Genomic DNA, 19,412 nt, shown 5'->3' on the forward strand with positions numbered 1-19,412 from the left:
GACAGCGTGCGTCGTGAATCAAATAAGTCCTCTTTGCGTCGTATTCGGTTTGATCCCTGGTGTTTTCCAGGACAAAGGGCTGCTGTTTTCCAGTTCGGAGCGCCCACAACAATAATCTGATTTATGTTTGATTCGTTCGAGCTCAGGTTGTCCCGGAGCTCTACTTTGGATGGAGCTCCCCCTGCTGGATGCTTTCGGTCGGTGCAGGGTAATTAACCCACAACTTGTTTTTGTTTTTCTCTGCTTACTAGTGGCTGTTTGTGTTTTGATTGTGTCTTTCATTCTATCGAATGAGCATCGAATCACCTCCTTCTCCCGTCTGAAATCCTGAACACATCAACACACTTTCTTCTGCGGGCACACAAGCCGATAGATTTCAGGTATTACCGTAACATCAGCGCTGCCGGTATCTCAAGTCTTTATTCCACTGCTCTCCGTTCGTTTCCATTCTCCAGTAATGACTCCCCTGCAGTCAGGGGCCCTGCTGGGGCCAATCTTACCTGCACACAGGAGCCAAATGGTTAAATACGAACTGTTATATATGTGAAATAGGAGAACAGAGGTCAGACAGCGGAGAGAATTTTGATCACACTGTGCAGGTACGGAACAACACACACATATATATATTTTTTCCATTTCTGTCATCTTATTTCTTTGACGTCTTAAAGTTAGAACATTTAAAATTAAAGGTTGAATACTACTAGCACTGATACTACTACTACTACTACTACTACTAATAATAATAATAATAATAATAATAATAATAATAATAATAATAACAATAATCCTCAACATCATCATCATAAAATGCTGGTGAAGTGGTCGCCACTTTTTCAAAATCAAAGGCTCCAAATATTAAATTGTTTGCTTACGTTTGTCCACAAGGTGGCAGAGTGCACCGCAACAAATATTTCACACAAAAGCAGCATCAGCTTTCCAGCCTCCCCTCAGCACCAGGTCATCAAAATTAAGTCATGTTTTCGGTTAAATATTCATTTGAATTCATTTTAAAGGCTACACTGCATTTTAAAGGCTACACTGAGATGTCTGTAGAGGTCCAGTTCATCTTGATGTAGAAGGGTTTCAGTTGGGGCAACTCAAGATGACAAGAACAAGTCCAGGTGTCCCGACTCAACCCTTCCACATCGCACTGAGATGGTGACCTGTCGTCAGCGCCACTGGAACACACGATGCACTGGGAGTTTCAATGAAGGCAAGGCTGGACTTTAAAGAGATATTAAAAGTTTATTACAACAACTTATCAATTATTTGTATTAACAGAATTTCCACAAGTTACAAGTACACTTTGAACACAGAGTCACACCCCTTTAATTAGCTGTAAAGCCAAGGTAAAATAAATTAATTAAAAGTTTTCATAAACTAAGAAGCACAACTCAAGTTGAAACAACTTATTCGATGATATCTATCTGACTGAGACGTTTTCAAATCAACAGTTGTATTCTCGCAGAGAATTATTAACTCATGCAGATAGTACATAACAAAAAAAAAAAAAACAATAAATAAAAGTGTTAGCTCCCAATAAAACTACATAGTAGTAAGCCAGTAGACTAAGAGAAAAAGGCATATTGACTTCATAGCGTGATTTTGCTTCCTACTATTTCAATGATGAAACACTCACAATTTCTTACAAGCAGTAATAGTGTTACTGTAATATACAACGTGATTCTGGTTCATCTGTTTTTTTAACGTCGGGCAGCGGCCTATCCTATTGATTGACACATGGATCACTTGTGTTGGCGTGATCAAACAAAACTCAGCTAGCGATTCCCGACTATAGAAAAAAACCCAAAGTACATAACACCTAGAAAGATCACATACAACGCATCGCCGATGTCATTTACAATGTTTCGTTTTTTTTTTCCCCAAAAAAAACGCTGCCTAGAAATGCAACCGTGAAAACAGCAGGACGTCTTCCAAGCGCTGGGCATGAGACACTGGAGCCGTACAGAGTCACTTCTAAAAGCAAAGACGAAAAGCCGGAGAGCCGTGTTCATGAGAACCTTGATCCGAGAGGACAGCCAGTCGACGCGAGCGAAACCGCTTATAAAAAAATTCTACACAAGTGGTTTTGTACAAAAGAAGGTCAATGGCACTGAATCACCGAGACTAAGTAATGGAAAAGCTACTGCAATCCTACAATCACTGTTCAGGAACAATCAAAGAGCACAGATGGAATGTAAGTGAAAAGAAACACAGAGTTGAGCAGGTCACCTCGGCGAGTCCGGCTGCTGTAGAGACATTCAAAGTGTTCCGACGCGACTACAGCGGAATCTCACTGAGAGGAAGTCGACGTTGAAATGGCACTCGGCCGTTGACGCTGGTTCCGGCGCGACGGTCGACGTCCGGGGAGCTGCCGCTAGCGACGGTGTGGGCCGTGGAGACTCTACAAAGGTAAAACCCGTCCTTTCTCAAAATGTGCAAAATCCATACAGGGAAACTATCAAATAAAAGTGACGCTCTCTTCGCTTTTAAGACAGTGTTCTTCAAAAAAACAAAAAAAAACAAAACAGAAACAACAACACGAAGAAAAGAAATTCACTGCGAACGAGCCACAACACACTTTGGTTTTGGTCTCTTAGAGTCGCCCATCGATCCTCCTTCTCAGGCTTCTGAAATAAATTAATAACAATCAACTTACATACAACCGCCATCAATTAATAAATAAGTCACACGGATAGAAAAACATCATTGTGTTTTACGTCATACACCTAAAGTGCCGATTCTAACGTCTTCATCAATTCCAGAGAAAACATTTGCATTTCGTGAGCATTGCCAGACTTAACGCACCGGACGAACCTAACCGACAATAAATGGAGATCATTGCTGTCCCGAGTCAAGTGAAGCCCCGCCCCCCTTCCGCTCATCAGCTCCCTGACGGCTGCGACTTGGCGCCCCGCCGCAGCTGGCTCTCCTCTGTGCTCTGGATGGACGTGGCGGCGGTGGCAGGGGCCGAGGTGGAGGAAGAGGAGGAGGAGGAGGAGGAGGAGGAGGAGCTGACCCCATTGGAGGTGCTGATGGAGCTGTGCTGGATGGCCTCGGCCTGAGGGCTGCCAGGGACGGACATCTCCTCGCAGCTCTCGTCCTTGTCCGAGACTGTGGTGGTGCGAGAGACGACACAAATTCTTTTCAAATGTCCCAGGATGGAAAACCAGCAGGTGGCGATAAAGAGCTCTGAGAGTCCAGACTTGGGAGCAGTAAGCGAAAGAACGCCATGAAGACGGTTTTCTGATTTGTGTTCTGACAAGCTGAGTTCACTGTGAATTTGATGCTGGAATGCAGGTGAATGAAATGAGATGAAACCGATGACATGCGAGAAAACGTCCCGACGTCTCTCGTCCTCCGTGAAGAGCAGATGTACGTTTCTGCAGCGCAATGCAAAAAGTCGAGTTCAGCAAAGTTCCTTCTGTTTACTGGCGTGAGGAGCAAGAAGCGAAACAAAGGGGAGAAGCAAAAAAGAACAAAAACAACAACAACCAAAGAACACGCAGATAGATAGAAATAAAATAAAAAATTCTCCACCCTGGAATGAATTTTCCACAAACTCATTTTTTTGTAACCTAAAAACCTATTGCATGCACTCTAGAGGACAAATCGCATAGAAAAAGCTTTTTTTTTAAAAAAAAAAAACATAAAATAAAACTGGGAATAAATAATAAATAAATAACCTTGTGTGAGCGCAGCGGCTCCTAATCCCAGTCATTTAGCGGACACGACCCGACAAAGCTTCTGCGAGGCCGCACCGTCACGTCGTGGCGAACGCGTGTAAAACAGCCATTTGCGCGCAAAACGTTTCCATTAATCCCCATCATGCCGCCGCCGCCGCACCCCCGTCCTTTAATTAAAGCTCCAATGTCAATTTAAACCCACATCGTAAGGGCGTGTGTGCTGCATCTGCGGGGCATGCGGCGCCGGCGCCGGCGTTCCCCGGCCCTAACTGCATTCCCATTTGTTTTTTTGTTACCGTGCCAACTACTGCGGCGACAGATGATTACAGCACCTGATTTTAATGATGCTCGCACCGGAGAGTGGGGAAGACTTGGAGTCGAAATGCCACCAGCTGTTAGGCAGTTGCATTGAATTAATTGGATCCTGATGGAGGGGAAGGAAGAGGAGGAGGAGGAGGAGGAGGAGGAGAGAGGGGGAGAAAAAGAAGAGAGGCTCCTCTTCCTCTCATGCTCCGCTTCGTAAAGGAATAAGGAGCGCGGGCGATAATTAATATTGTTAACGATATCAAGTCACTCGTTATGGCACTTTGTAATTAAGCGCCGGCGCGTCTTATTTCGCATCATGAAGCGGAGATTCATCCCGCCAGCGGAGGAGGTGATTAACAGAGGCCCGGCGCCGGCGTCCGAGGCTCCTCCCTCCCTCCGACGGCCAGTTTGACCGAGTGATTTAGCGCCGGTGGAATGTCAAAGAGCCGTAAAGCGTCTCGCTGTTTTACAACCGAGAAGGTCAACCTCGGAATAAATCAAGCGCCTCGGGTTTCTTCTTCATCCTTCTTTCCTTCCTTCCTTCCTTGCACGTTCAAGTGAACATTATTGCTCTTAATGGCATTAAGGGCGCCTTGCCTGATGCGTCATGATAGCAGGAGGTTCAGGTGGCCTCCGGGGGGCAGCGACGCTCTCGCGCTCTCTCTCTCTGCTCTCCTGATTTCACCCCCCCCCCCCACAAACACACACACCACCATCCCCACCCCCACCACCACCACCCCTGCCCGCCGCCAGCAGATGGACGGCTTATTGTGCCAAGCGAAAGCTTTTCCTGGCTCGTTCGCGAGGCAGTCTGGGTAATTTCCCCTCCACCTGCTGCGACGGTACGGGGCATTAGCGGGTCTGGTGCTGCGTCTTATGGGATGTGTAATGGTGAGAGAGGAGGAGGAGAGGAGAGAGAGAGGAGAGGGGACGCTTGATGAGGTCTTTGTAGGGGGAGAGCTGCAGATTATTCACAATCACCTCGTGCGGCGTGCAGGCTGGGGACGCCGAGGACCCCGGCTCGGCTGAATTTGACTGAACTGTAAAGTGATGAATGTGACGCGTCAACGTGTAACATGATGGGTTTTGGCTGTCAGTCGCTGGAACACAGAGGCGTCAGCGGTTCAAACAGAGCTGCGTTTTGTACTCACAAGATTCACTGATCATCTTAGTTATAATGTTTGATGATGCAGCAGAAGAGAGTCGGCTGGACTCAGAACTGTATGCATATTTTTGTAGACTGTGGAGGAACTGTGAAAACATCCACTGGAAGCAGCCAGTTCACAAATTTGTAAGTCAGGGTTTTTCAACCACTTTTCAACCACAAGTGACAGCGCCTCCTGCTGGACGGTCCGCAGCTCGGCGGTCCCGTCGAACTCGCGGTTTTAATGGACTGATTTCCAGAGCAAATCACTTGTGGAGATCTGGCTCACCTGCGCCCGAAGGTGAGTTATGGCGGGAGAAAGAGGGAAACGAGGCGCCTCGCTCGCAGAAATGAAGAAGGATGGACGAGACGAGTGGCGAGCGAGCGCGCACGTGATGAACAGGGACGGACTGGGATGTGACACTGTGCTGGAATAACAGAAGTGTAAAAAATCTAAACCTGTTCTTGAATACGTGACAGATTCAGTTCCTTCCTGCCAACTAAACTCCAGTGGGTCGACACAGGAAACAGTTTCCGCAGGCGTGCGGGTGAAATAAAAAGAGAACAACTGCGTTTATCATCTGTGCGACTGTCCCGCAAGAGACAGCAAAATAAAAATAAAAAGTTTTGCACGGCTCTTTCGCTTCCTTGATGATGCGATAAGTCAGCGGCTCTTCCCGTCCGGCCTTCCTGCTTTTTTTTTTTTTTTTTTTTTTTTTTTACAAGAGTTCCGCCAGGAGCCCGAATGGCGAGAATAATGGAGCATTACTCACTGTGATAGCCGGATTTCTTCTGCATGGCAGTGACGGGGCAGTCTTTATGAGCCAGGAGGAGCTGCTTCAGCTGGGCCACTTCGGTTCGCAGCAGAGTGACTTCACTCTGCGGAGGAGGGGAAACACAGCGAGGATAAACTCACACAGACATTATTGCATTCATTGAAATCATCAAACATCTAATTGGAAAAAACAGCTTCATCAGCATCTTAAAGAGAGTGGAGACAGTGATGCCTGAAACTGGGACATTTTGCAAATGAATCGCATCGGGCAGATTTACAGTGACCTCCATCACCGCAGATAGACTCACTAAGCCAAGAGTGTCAAACTCAAACACACAGTGAGGCCAAAATGTAAATCTTGGACAAAGTCTCGGGCCAACATTGATATTTATTCCAAAAATCTTCCTCCACCTGCACCTATGCACTACTAGGTCTTCCTGAGCACACGCAGGAGCAGGAAACGGGCCTGGAGTGGAGTGGGGGGGGGTTAAAGTTAAGCCTGATCTACTTCTTCTTCTCCTCCTCCTCCTCTCTTCTTCTATCTTCTATATCTCACACAACAGTTACGACTATTTGCCGGCGATTCGAGAACGTAGTGCCGCGTTCGCCGACGAAGATTTACATTCTCATATGGTTCCAGCTCCCGCGGGGACCCCAGAGGACTTCTGCATGTCGTAAAAAGAAAAAAGGGAGGAGGGTGGAAGCTGAATTACACTGAAGGTGACTTTAACTGGATTTAAGGGGGCGGCCGCGAGCCCGCCGAGCACCAATTGGCAGATTTAAGCTCCTTCCCTCTCTCTCTCTCTCTCTCTCTCTCTCTTCCGGCTGCTTTAATCTATTCATCTAAAAAGTGGCCAATTTATTTGATTCCATCTGTTTGGTCTTGCTGAGGTCAGCAGGAACCATGTATTGCCAGACAGATTTAAACACAGCCCAGGCGGAGCCGGCCGATCACAAGTGGACGCCGCCGCGTTTATCGGCTTCGCAGGGAAACTGCCAGTCAGTCGACGTTAAAACTAAAAAAAAAGAGCACAAGTGTTTCCACAATCTCGTGCCGACCTTGCGGGACTGAAACTTCTGCAGAAAGCGCCCTCTAGTGGACGAACAAGAACTTTTATTATTCCACTTCTCACAACGTTGAGGTTTTTTTTCACGGCATCAAGTGAGAAGAACAAGAAGGAATCATTTCTAAGAAATTTACAAGATGTACGCATTCCATGCAGCTCGATTTAATATTGCACTGCAGAATAAGGTAGAATTACCTCCTAATCCCGTTAGAAATACACACATTTTTCCAAAGAAAGACGAGAAGAATACAAGCCAGACCTGTTGAAACACTAAAATGGCCCTGGGTGATGCTGGGAGCTCTGCTCTTAGCTGCCTGCTCCGACACCTCGTTAAAAAGCCAGTTACGGATGATGTTAAAATAATTGTGCATCATTAGAGGCAGTTTTACTTATCAGCTGGCCCATGTCAGCATGGTGGTGGTGGTGTTTATTCAATATCTGCGGAGGCTGATTAATGCGTCCGCGTGAAAACACCACTTTTCGCCTTTGCCTCATGCAGCTTTGTGCTCTGCTGTGGCAACACTGTCAGTTCAGACGCCCGCTCACACACCTGCAGTCCTGCTTCTATCTGTTTCCGAGCCGCGTTGTTGACTCGTTTTCGAACCCCGCATTAACAAAGGGAACCCGTTTTCCTCTCCTCACCCAACCCCCACGCATCTTCCTTTGATTTCATGGGGAAAAAAAAAACAAAACAAGACAAGCGGGCGAATAAACACCACATCTCTTTTAATTGCGTGGAACACCGGTGGCGCCGCCCCCCCTGCTCACACTTATCAACAGAGACAGCCAGACACGTGAACTGTTTCGAACTTGTCAGCGTCTGATCCTAATTGCTCGCCGCGAAAATGAAGGTTCAAGAAAGAAAGAGAGAGAGAGAGAGAGAGAAAAAAAGAGACACCTTTCCCTGGGAGATTTTTCGAGGCCACTCGCCGAACTGCCGAGACGGAAGCGAAGACACGCTTGCGTGCCCGCTGACATCTGGAGGATACATCTTTATTGACAGGGACGTATCGACGTGAAGGGGGCTCGCAGGCGTCGCTGTCACGCGAGCGCCGCCTTAATCGGCTCTAATGACTTCATCACCGCGGGGGGAAAAAAAAAGAAGGGAACGTGCGTTTGTTGCGCTCGCATGATGACAAACAGACGCACACATGAGCGCAAAAAGACAGACAGGGGTGGGGGGAGGGGCTACCTGCAGGTGTCCGTTGGTGGAGTTCAGGTCATCGGCCTTCTTCTCCAGCGACTGCACCCACACCTTCCTCTTCTGCCGGCAGCGAGACGCCGCCGCCCGGTTGCGCTCCAGGAACTTGCGCCGCTTCTCGTCGGGGTTCTCCGTCGTGGTCCTGCGCCGCCGCCCCCCTGTGGTCGGGGGGTTTTGTGCGGGAGGCGCGGGGGAAGCCTGGCAAGCACAATTGCGGCGATGTTAGGATGATTCGCATGGATGTGTTTGCCCACACACACACACACACACGCTAGAGCTTCCGAGGGAAAAACAAAAAACCTCTAAACTGGAGTTTGCACACTGTGATGGTTTAGTTGACTGAAGATTACAATACCTGTATACCTCGAATGGAAAACATCGTACTTGTGTGCAGTAGATATGACATGAACAAAGACAAGCAGGGTTCCCTCTCTTTCCCACTGACAAAATTTCCAAACTTTAAAATGAAATTTCTATGCAACTTATAAATACAGAATTTTCATACTTAAAAGACATGTGAGCTTGTGCCAATTGCCTCATGGTACAATTATTGCTTAAGGCATTCAAAATACAGACATAGCATTTGTGTTGGTCTAAAAACGAAATTAACTGCAGGTGAAATCTGATCAATTAGACTAAACTACACAGGCAGAGCTCGTCTGCAGACTCACAGGTGTCTCTGTGGTGGAGGTGGCCGGCTGCTGGAGGGGGAGGGGGGACAGCTCTTCCACTGCGGGCAGGTGGGAGACGGAGGCGGAGGCGGAGGCGGGGCCGGGGGTTGGGACTGGCGTTGGCGCTGGCGCCAGGGGCGGAGTCGCGGTGATGACAGGAGAAGGAGGGGCCGCAGTGGCTGCGGTGGCTGCGATGGCGGCAGCGGCGGCTGTGGTGGCTGTAGTGTGAGTCACATGGACGCTGCTCTGGACTTCACCGCTGCCATCGCTGTTAGCTACCTGAGGGAGCGGCTGGCTCAGCGAGGCTTTCAGCTTCTGGGGGGAGGAAGTGAGAGGAAGAGGCGCATTATATTTATCTCCAACGCGCAGCAGGTGTCAGCTGACGGAAGGATGGGGCTCCTATTTAAACGCGGAACTCTTAAAGGCCCAGTGGGAAAGATTTAGCCGGATATATATAGAGAATAGAGAACACAGATCATATATAGAGAGTTAGAATGGCTGTTCCATGAATCACATCTGTAAATATTCTCTGCAATTTTTGATTTTAGAGACATTTGCTTTTGCTTTTTTAGCTTTGTACCACATTAGAATTAAACATTTACTTTTCAAGAGAACAAAAACATGGTTTTAACCGACTGACTGCTAGTGCAATATATATGAAATTATGTAGCAAAGAAAACATTGTTAAATAACTCTAAATGGTTTGAGGGTGACTATTTTGAAGAAATTAAAAAACGAAATGTTTTTGAGTTATGTCACACTTTTTCTGTTTACTCCATGATAGTTTCAGTCATTCATTGTTTTGATCATCTAAGTGAGAATCTATGTAAGCAGTCATTAAAATGATAAAATGAGAAGGTGTGTCCAAAGTTTTGACTGGTAGTGTTATACGACTCCATTGACAGGAGATCTGCGTTCAATTTAACTGTACCAAAATAATAGCAGCAACATTTCAGAAATCTCTTGCGGTGCACTGTGCTAGTTTTCCCTAGCAAGCGATCCAAAACCATGGCAGAAAAGGCTCTAAGCGTCAACCGAGGCCGTCGGGACTCAAAGTTCCCTCACGCGGGCCATCGGTGGCCGTCGGTGGCTGCGATTCAGCGGCCAATTCTTCTCGCATCAGACTCACATGCATGCGGGAAACAAGGTGAAAGTGAACGGGGGGAGGGCGTTTTTGGCGACGCTAACAAAGTGAGCGAGGGGAAAACACATTTACATGGGAAAACAGAGGGGCACATTATTCTAACAGCTACCTTTTGCCAGACCAATCTATCTAGCAAATTAGTTTATGGTGTAATACCCTTCCAGAGGCTCCTCTGGCAGAAACGTGATATTATTCTCCTGGAATGGCTCACGGAAAGAGCGGAAAGCCAGTCGGATTCATATTTCATCTCTGCCACGGAAACCTCATCAGTGTAATAACCCTCCATCTCATGGGTGTTATTCAACCATCTGCTACTATATTACTTATCTTTATTTTGCAACTAATTAACAGCATAATCTTCTAAATTCAGCGAGTTAATTATCATTATTGTGGTCTTTGCAGCATCATCAGTCCTTGTAAAGTGCCGCTGAGAGTGGTGGGGGGGCAGGTTGAGTGGAGTGAGGCGCGGGGGGGGGGGGTTGTGTTTTCTTGACGCGGGCTCATTAGGTGTCTGCTGATGAGCCCGATGCAGTGGGAGGTGCCAGAAGGAGGGGGAGGGGGCTGCAGGTCAGGCAGGATTCTGCTGAACAAAAGGATCCATGCAGGGGCGATGGGGAAGGGGGAGAGGGGGGCAGCGAGCCCCGTGCCAGGATGCCCCCAGCTGGTTGGCGCCCGGCGCCGCCCGCTACATCACCCCCTACCCTCCCCCGGTGACGGCGTGCTGAGCGTAACCCCTCGTCTCTGTGTTTTGTCATCGCTGCACCTCGTGATCCCTGGCAGCCCCTCCATCCCCGCCTCCCTCTTGTCCTGCTCGGCAGCTCATAATCAATCCTTACACACACACACACACACACACACACACACACACACACACACACACACACACACACACACACACACACACACACACACACACACACTGCCGCTGTACATATGTTAATTCCACACACGCAGAGCATGCTGCGAACACTTACAGCTTCTGTGATCCGTACTTCATCACATTGCCACTCGTCTCCCTCCCACCGATCCATCCCTGCCCTTCCAATACCCCCTCTTATCTCCAGCAGTAATACAATATTGCCTTGACACCATTCCGCCCACTGAGACATTATGAACAATGACATATGATTATTGTAAATGCAGCAGTCAATCAATATTTTTTTGGAAAACCAAATAAAAACTAAATCGAGAACCCATTAGAGTTTGCCAGAAAAATACATGTTTTTTTTATGTCACTCTTTTAATGATCATTATTATTATTTTAAGTGTAGTCAAATACAAAATTACTTATTTATATCTTTTTTATAGTTATTAGATGATTTACTAGTTATTTATTTATTATTTAGTTCAGCACATTTTATAATTTTGTAGTTTGTAATGTAGCTGAAAAACAAGGGGATTCTATTTTTTTCAACATGAGAGAAAAAAATTACTTAAGACTAAAATAAAATAAAAAATAAAAAATTACTTTTCTGTCACCCTCATCTGCCCCCTAGTGGTCAAGTTCCCTCATTAGCTGGGGCATCCATCCCTCTTACATGGGAGATAACAGACTCAATAGCAAACAAACACTCGGGATCAAAAAGGAGACAGAATTAATACCAGCTTTGCTTCTGATTGGACGGGCTGTGGCTGTGGCTGTGGCTGTGGCTGTGGATGGGGCTGTGGATGGGGCTGTGGATGGGGCTGTGGATGGGGCTGGGGCTGTGGCTGCGTCTGCGGCGAAGGAGGTCCTGGGATCCCAGGGACGTTAGGCACGACGGTGACGGGTCTGACAAGCTGACGGCACAGACACAGAGGCGCATCAACACAGAGGAAATTAGTCTTAGGCAGGAAGTGGCAGCACAATGGGCGCAAAAAAACACACACACACACACACACACACACACACACGCAGGCGGTGCAGTGTGGTGTGTGTATGTGTGTGGCAGCGGGCTCTCAGAGTTCCCTCATATCTCAGCCTCATTACGCGGGATGCCCTGTTATTTTGCGGAGGCAGCGCCACATGGAGATGCGACGTGCACGCTAATGAAGCGCCGCCTGTCTGCGGGGGAGCATATGGACGAGGAAGAGGAAGGAGAGGATGGAGAGACACGAGTCAGGAGGCCAGAGTGGGGCCTCCTCTCACAGCCACTGACAAGCAGACACATGGAGGTGGGGTAGGGAGAGGGGGAGGGGGAGGCTCATGTTCTCCATTCACTCCTCCTGCCCTCTTCCACTTGTCAGCGGCTCAGCCAGTCCCCACAGACCGGGAAGACGGAAGTTTTCTCCCCGCTGCGCCGCTATCAGGAGATAATCATCTGCTGCTCAGCGTTCCACGCAGACAATCAGGAGCACGCCAGCCAAACAACTAAACAAGCTTCTGCAGGAAGGGATGGTGGTGGCGGGCGGGGGTGTATGGAAAAAAAATATGTTTTCCTCCTGCGCGAGACCACCGGTCCACGAGTTGCGGAGCTAATTTGTTTTTGGAAAAACGCATTAGTGGCATCATCTATCTGCTCTGCCAGAAATCAGGAGCGCTGATGCTAATTGTACAAAGATAAATGGCAGTGAAGTGTCCTGGACTGGAGCCTGCTGCGCCTCAGCCAAATCCTGCATCTTTGCCAGAGTGACACAGTCTATTATTTCGCCGAACCTCTACAGATCGGCACTGACGGCCAAAAAATGTGAAGAACAAGAGCTTCTGACTGGCTGCCTCTGTCCAGAAGGGCACAGGGGAGAAAGAAGTGCATTACTGGTGTCTTGTTGCAACTTTGGAAGGATTTCAATTCGACTGCAAATTATTGTCTGCGCAGCGTTTCAAATTGACAATGTGTGAAACAAAATGGAAAAACATGTGACCAGCCGAGCGTCAAGTAATCTGACGCGGTCCAGCGATTTTCTTTTCCTGCGTTCTGAACAAATGTTTTGCTCCATGTTGGCAACTCCACAAAAAATATTTTGCCTACAGGTTGGAAGGGTTAAGCTGTTAGTTGTTGGTTTTCAAGGACAAAAAAACAATCCTATTTAAGTTGGAAGACATTTTGATTCATTTACAGTTTCATATCATGTTGTAATTCTGGCTAAAGGGACAAAATGAACAGATTTCTAATTCAAACCTTTGAGCTAAAACACACTGTGAGCAGTATGAAACTAGAGCAAGACTCACAGGGATTGTTGTTGGAATATGTACACTTGAGCTTGTAATAGATGCAGGTATGGCCACTGGCATTGTCTGTCCATTAGGCAGCTGTAAGAGCACTGGGAAGGTTCCAGACACTGGGCTGAAGGAAGGAGAGGATAAATTGAATACATCACTGAGAATAACAACAAGCATCTCTTCAAGTCAATCAAAAAGCAGCCATGAAAGTCAGGAACAACAGAAAAATGATTGAGTGATTCACAAATCGTATGTTTAAAAAACAACAACAATCAACTAAGCAAAATAAATTAACACCGAAACAATATTAACACCTGTTGGTTTGTGCAAAATTAAAAATAATCACTTTGTCACAAACTAAACTGGATGGGTCACATCAGCCTTGCTCAGATACAGACTTCATACAAAGAAGGAAAGTTGACTCGTTTCACGAGTTTGTAGGTTTAATTAAGGAAATCATGAAGATATTTGCTGATAAGCATGACGCATTACACTTAATGATCCCTGTCACTGTTCCATTCTTCTGATCACACAAAATCTGTAAGCCCATATTTGAGCAGTGCTGATGTTGTTCACAAAGATGAGAGTTCAACCAAAAACAGGAACATCAGTAAAGTGCAAATAATCATTAAATAATAATTGAAATCATCAAAATGAGGGATGGAAATCAAACACATGCCTCATATGGATTGAGATCTCACCATGACAAAACAGCACCAACATAAATAAGGATAAAAAAAAGAAAGAAAGAAGACGACTTAACCAAACTATGATTACAAAAAAAAATAGATTTTTCAAATTACTTACACTATAGGCCTATTAGTGGATGGAACTTGGGTAATAACAGAGCTAGATGTTGGTGATGGGAGAGCTTGCCGTATTACAACATTAGGCTCAGAGGTCGCTAGAAGTACATTGGGAACTTGTAGGGATGCAGGATGGACTATAGTGGATGTTGGCAGTGAGGCTGGCTGCAAGGATAAATCCTGGAAACATCATACAACATCTTAGCTGCACGAAGTCCTGAACAAACACCGACGTCTTCAGTAAATAACTGTCTTGCTACCAAAAAAACACAACGTTCTTATCAGCAAAATGACAAAAACATTGGCTTTGCTCTAATGACATCAGTCTAATTTGTTAAAGTAAAATAATAATTTTTGCTCAGAGATGAATATATGGATTATTTTGAATCTTCAAAGAACTGAGAAGCAGAACATCAATTTCATCAAAACACCTTGACATCTTTATGAAGAGACTCCACAGGAAAACACTAGCATTTAATAAGTTACACCACATTCAGCTGCATTGCAGGCAGGCAAACGGTGACACTGACGCCTTGCGGAACTCTCGAAGGAAAACGTTTCTATCTATTTTTCCAAGGTAAAAGGTTAAAATGTTTGCAGCGCACTCTGAGTCAGCTCATGCAAGGCTTTACCTTGTCATCGTTTGTCGTAGACTCAGGGTAAGGCAGGGGGCTGTTCCTGTGCGCCTCCAGTGCTGTGGCTTCTTCTATTTTGCTTCGTATGATGGGCGTTGCGAGAGGGGAAAGATCCAAGGGTAACTGAAGCAAAGCAAGCAAGGGCAGCCAAGTCAAGAGAAACTGTCACAGACATGTATGATGTCATGGAATATAATGTCAGATTATGTGGCAACAAGAACCTTTTTAATGTCATCCTCCGTTGCCTTTTTGAAGTCATGGTCAAACGGACTTGTGAGTTCATTGAAGAGTCCCACCTCCTCGCAGTTCTTCAGAAAGCGTGTCGGGGTCGGCGTTTGGTCTGTGAGGGAGGACACATTTTTTTAGGACGGAAAAAAACAACTCCTCTTCAGTTAAAATAAAATACCCATTACACACACGTGAACTTACCAGCAATGATGACGCTCTCATTTCTTGCCGGGCCAAACTTTAGCGTCATCTCATGTTTATGTTTGTGGACAGCCAAATGATCCTCATTTGTAAACCTCTGCATCGTGATGTGAAAATAAGGGGAGAAAAACAGACATTTTGACGATTGCTTTGTTCATTTATTTATTTATTTCAAGCAGAAAATTATTGACAGAGAAGTTCAAACTTAGCTACAGAAGGTGCATTATTGTTAACTCATATTCTTCATATTGACTTACTTTTGTGAGTGTGCCTATGTTTATTGTTTTATATATACATACGTGAGCTAATTAAAAATGGCCTGATATTCGCTGTGCAGAAACAGAGATGACTCACCTGTCCACATCCAGGAGCAGTACATTGGAAAGGTTTGTCATCACTCATATTAAGGGATTCCTGGAATATTAGCCTAAAATGAAAAGGGGGGGTCGTAAAAAAAAAAAAAAAAAAAGTCAAGATATCAAATGCCTGTCACAACTTTGTATGCTAACGCATGTACTAGATAGTAAATACGAGGTGAACAGCACTGAACTTTGTACTAGATGCTATTGGTGAGATTATGGTTCTGTCAATATGCGCGGTAAACAAAGCACAAAAAACACAGCAAAAAATAATTTTCACACAATCACAAAACGTCAGAAAATATGCATTACAATAATAAGACGTAATGCACATGTACGCCCAACAACACAGACACTTGGAATTGGGACAAAGCATGTGAAAGATGGGCGGCTGCGAATGTTGTTTACACCTCGGTGCCAATAATAAAAAGAAGCTCCATCCTCAGGTCCCGTTATTGTGGACTAAACTGGCGGATTAACGGGTGTAAAAAAAAAAAAAAAAAATCTCATTTGGTAACTGTGTTGTCGATCTCAGGCTCGCTAATAGAGCAGCCCGGGCAAGAAGGTGCGCTCACAACCTGAAATGTTATTACATTTGGGCGATAATCAGTTCCAGTCGCTTCCATGGTGTAGCAGCCAGACACTGCGATAACACACCAGCGTCGCCATGTTTGGCGAACAATTTCACTGTAAACAAAGGCGGTGCCGCCGTCTGTTTCACCGCCACTTGGTCGCATGATGGCACTAGTAACTAACAGTGCACAAAATAATTTATTTTACTCGAGCTTTCAACCGAACCGTTATCACTTTATGCGGTCACTTACCCCCACAGCCACAACCCTTGCTTTCCAAAATCCCACGTCCGTTAGCAAATCTCGCGAGAGCCGTCCTTACTTCCGTAAACGTCACGGAGGAAGCGAAACACTTATGTTTGATACATGGCCAACGCCTCAGATTCAATCAGGTTTTGAGATACATATCCTTAAGTTTTTAGTTGCTTTATTTAATTAAATAGATATATAAATAAAAACTTGTGAGCTTATGTATACTAATTAATCAATTTTATATTAAGAATGCAGAAATAATTCTAGTATCTTTAAATCACGAGCAATTGTAGCATTACTTTTATTTTGTTAATTTATTTTTTTTTAAAAAAAGAAAGAAAAAAAAATGCTCACCTACACTAAACAAGATGTGTTATAGATTTTTAATCTTCCCCAATATCAAAGCCTCTATTAAATTATAAAGTATGTGGATTATTTACTATATCATATTACCATTTTACTAATCAGTGAATAAATGGGCAATGTTACTATCTTACTTATCAGTGAATGAATGGGCAATGTGAAAATTGTATGCGTCAGGGTTCGTTCAACTTAATCCAATAATTTACAAACCCAGACTGTTGAATGAAGCTGATGATTTGTGGCAAAAAGGAATATTGAGAAAGCAAAATTCATAATGGTCAATTAAATCATCTAGTTTTATTATGTCATTTACAAAAGTGAGCACTTACTGTCTTTTACAGTACCAGTTAACTGCAGCTGAACTGAAAGCCCAGAGAGATTGATCCCGAAGCCTGCATGAGTTTCAAAAAACAAGACTGATGGAAAGCTTGTGCAGCAGCTTCCCAGAAGATGACATTCATGAAAGCCAACTGCATTCTATTGGATTAACAATATATCCCAGACACAAAGTTACTGCCAATATTAAATAGTCAAATACATGTATTTTAATCACGTAATTTCTTACATTTGTACAATACATGTTTCTGTTTGACAGTGTCTGAAAGATTTGAAAATGTACATTTTCATGACACCAATACGGAACAATTTTGGTAGCCACAATAAAATATGTATTCATCACATTGGTAATGCAAGTGTTGTGACAGCAGTTTTACATAGCAAACAGGATAAGGAAAGCAACCATCAAACAGAACAGGCCCATGGCTTCAGACAGGGCAAATCCCAGGATAGCATATGAGAACAGCTGCTGCTTCAGAGATGGGTTCCTGTAAAGAGCAAAGGGACAATGAGTCTATGAACTAGCAACTTATTCAGTCAGCCAGCTGAAGTTGACAGAATTCTTAACACAAACCTTGCATAACCGATGATGAGACTGCCGAACACTGTCCCAATTCCAGCTCCGGATCCAGCCACTCCGACTGTAGCAGCTCCAGCTCCGATGAACTTGGCGGCGGTGTCAATGTCCCTGCTGACAGCGCTGGTCTGAAAGCTCCTCAGCGCGACCTGGGCGAGGGGGCTCTGTAGCATCACAGCAGCATTGCTCTGCAAGTACACGGAAATATGCTAAATGTTTATCAAAATAAAATTAATGACAAAAGGAACCACAGATGAAGGACTGAAATAATTCAGAGAGGTTAAAGATGTTGTGTACACATTAACAGTAACTTTCAGAAGACCAAATGCATTTTTTTTTAAAGGTTAAGAATTGTAAGGACGCCCATCTTGTACAAAGCAATTAAAAGGGCCTGATCAGTCAAACTCCATTAGGCTTCAGTAATGCTGTGGGGTGGAGAATTCCTTTAACTTTGTTTACCTCTGTTTTGAGCTCAGGTCTGGAAAGCACAGACGCTGAGAGGGGTCTGTAAAGAGCCCGGGAACCAGCACGGACCTGCAAGAACAGAAAGACATTTATTTAGAAACAGAAGCTCAACTGGACACAGCATTTTGTTTGCATGGATATATTTATAGCTAAAAGGCACCCTGGACGTGTATCAATGTCACTCTACTCCAATCAACAATGCACCTGTGTTTGGCCTTCACTGTGTGCTAATTCAGAAGTCAATTCCAGCTTAGCTGTTTTTTGTTGCAAGCAGCAATGCTATTTACAGACAGCTTGCAAAACAACTTCAAATGTGGTATTAACACATTGAGATACTGGTTTGAAGAGGAAGAAGCAGACAAATTATGACCTTGAAGAGTATAATAATCCAGTGACTGCACGTACTAGATAACCCAACAATGGTGGAACAAAAGGGCAGCTTTACTGTCACCAACTGCACAACATAAATGTGAGGATTTGAGGTGAGATGTGCAGCAAATTAGCCAACATTGCCTTGTGACCTTAGCTAACAATCACAGCCGAAGAACCCCGTCGCAGAACACCAGGGCCAATGTGGTATAGTTCAAACAGAGACTTTAAATGCATCATGTCACAATTACACCACAATGAGGTCCATGACAGAGTTTAAAGGGAAATGTCATTGTGTGCTTCATTATGAGCAGGCTAGCTAGTTAGCTGACTGGTCGCTGGCCTAGCCACAGATACCCTTGCCAGTTAGCTACAGTCAAGTTCAACCACAGGCCCAGAGGAGAGAAAACAGCAGGAGCTCTATCTGCAGCCTGGAACACCACCGATTGTCGTCGGAAAACCTACCAGAGCCGGGGTGGAAACGAACTTCGCACAGGCGTACATTTTCTACTTTGGAGGGGTTTTTTAACCGGTTCGGTCAAATCTGGCTGAATCCCGGGTCTCTCTGCGGAAGGAAGACCGGAGAGAAGTAAGGTCAAACGGGAGTAAAAATGCTTTACAGAGAAAATAAAGACACACTTATTCAAATCCACATTCACACTGCATGCTCTCCTCACTTGTGCACGGTATTGTTTGCGTAAAACAAAGGATGAAAACGGATATGCGAAAGATTGGATTCTCATTCAAACTGCCATTGCACACTCACCGACTGCAGAGGTCGAACCACAGTGGAAGAGTGCGCATGCGCGGTATGACATATGTAGAGGCCCCGGATGTTAATGGAAGGTCATTTTCACTCAAACTTTATTAACAACGATCACGACAACAATCGCTCCAAAACGTATTCCTAATTATTTAGAGTGCGTTTTCAGTGCAGACACATCACATGTATAACTAAATGCATACGTTTGATTAAAAAAAATAAAAAAAAATAAATAAAGTTCAATGTTTAAGAATTAGAGTCACTAAAATGGATGATCATTGATATGCTTACTCAAATATTTTAGACCAAAGTGACAATTACTAAATTTCAAAATTGATTTACTATTAACTAAT

General features: G+C 44.9%; 2 protein-coding genes across 6 annotated transcripts; both read right to left on the minus strand.

Moving 5' to 3' along the window:
• Positions 1-2,740: 2,740 nt before the first annotated feature.
• Positions 2,741-16,271, minus strand: atf2 (activating transcription factor 2). Of its 4 annotated transcripts, XM_076040167.1 has the most exons (13): positions 16,187-16,270; positions 15,358-15,429; positions 15,004-15,100; positions 14,796-14,914; positions 14,572-14,697; positions 13,941-14,119; positions 13,143-13,257; positions 11,711-11,773; positions 11,597-11,650; positions 8,851-9,165; positions 8,171-8,377; positions 5,910-6,015; positions 2,741-3,114 (listed from the first exon to the last, which is right to left on the minus strand). In XM_076040167.1, the coding sequence occupies exons 2-13, from the start codon at positions 15,403-15,405 to the stop codon at positions 2,885-2,887; spliced, it is 1,659 nt and encodes a 552-aa protein (XP_075896282.1). In that variant the 5' UTR covers positions 15,406-15,429; positions 16,187-16,270; the 3' UTR covers positions 2,741-2,884. The 4 variants fall into 4 exon arrangements, with proteins under 4 accessions (XP_075896282.1, XP_075896280.1, XP_075896281.1 ...); XM_076040165.1 differs by having other exon boundaries at positions 11,597-11,773; XM_076040166.1 differs by lacking the exon at positions 16,187-16,270 and adding an exon at positions 15,773-16,180 and having other exon boundaries at positions 11,597-11,773; positions 15,358-15,430.
• A 555-nt stretch (positions 16,272-16,826) lies between these two features.
• Positions 16,827-19,136, minus strand: atp5mc3a (ATP synthase membrane subunit c locus 3a). 2 transcript variants are annotated; one of them, XM_076039959.1, is made up of 5 exons: positions 19,063-19,136; positions 18,762-18,861; positions 17,922-17,996; positions 17,460-17,650; positions 16,827-17,373 (listed from the first exon to the last, which is right to left on the minus strand). In XM_076039959.1, the coding sequence occupies exons 2-5, from the start codon at positions 18,798-18,800 to the stop codon at positions 17,259-17,261; spliced, it is 420 nt and encodes a 139-aa protein (XP_075896074.1). In that variant the 5' UTR covers positions 18,801-18,861; positions 19,063-19,136; the 3' UTR covers positions 16,827-17,258. The 2 variants fall into 2 exon arrangements, with proteins under 2 accessions (XP_075896074.1, XP_075896075.1); XM_076039960.1 differs by having other exon boundaries at positions 18,974-19,079.
• Positions 19,137-19,412: the final 276 nt, after the last annotated feature.

Source organism: Nelusetta ayraudi, unplaced genomic scaffold (assembly GCF_046127955.1).
Source record: "Nelusetta ayraudi isolate G7.1 ecotype Tasmania unplaced genomic scaffold, CSIRO-AGI_Nayr_v1 ptg000060l, whole genome shotgun sequence".
Classification (NCBI taxonomy): Eukaryota; Metazoa; Chordata; class Actinopteri; order Tetraodontiformes; family Monacanthidae; genus Nelusetta; species Nelusetta ayraudi.

Bases quoted from the DNA above. Each gene is read 5' to 3' on its own strand.
- atp5mc3a (XM_076039959.1), bottom strand. From the start codon at position 18,800: ATGTACGCCTGTGCGAAGTTCGTTTCCACCCCGGCTCTG. The intron at 17,997-18,761 runs GTAGGTTTTCCG...CTGTTCTTGCAG, and splicing joins TCGTTTCCACCCCGGCTCTG to GTCCGTGCTGGTTCCCGGGC. The intron at 17,651-17,921 runs GTAAACAAAGTT...GTGTACTTGCAG, and splicing joins GACCTGAGCTCAAAACAGAG to AGCAATGCTGCTGTGATGCT.
- atf2 (XM_076040165.1), bottom strand. From the start codon at position 15,405: ATGAGTGATGACAAACCTTTCCAATGTACTGCTCCTGGATGTGGACAG. The intron at 11,774-13,142 runs GTGAGTCTTGCT...CTGTGCCGTCAG, and splicing joins ATATTCCAACAACAATCCCT to CTTGTCAGACCCGTCACCGT. The intron at 6,016-8,170 runs GTAGCCCCTCCC...CCTCCTCCGCAG, and splicing joins CCACCAACGGACACCTGCAG to AGTGAAGTCACTCTGCTGCG.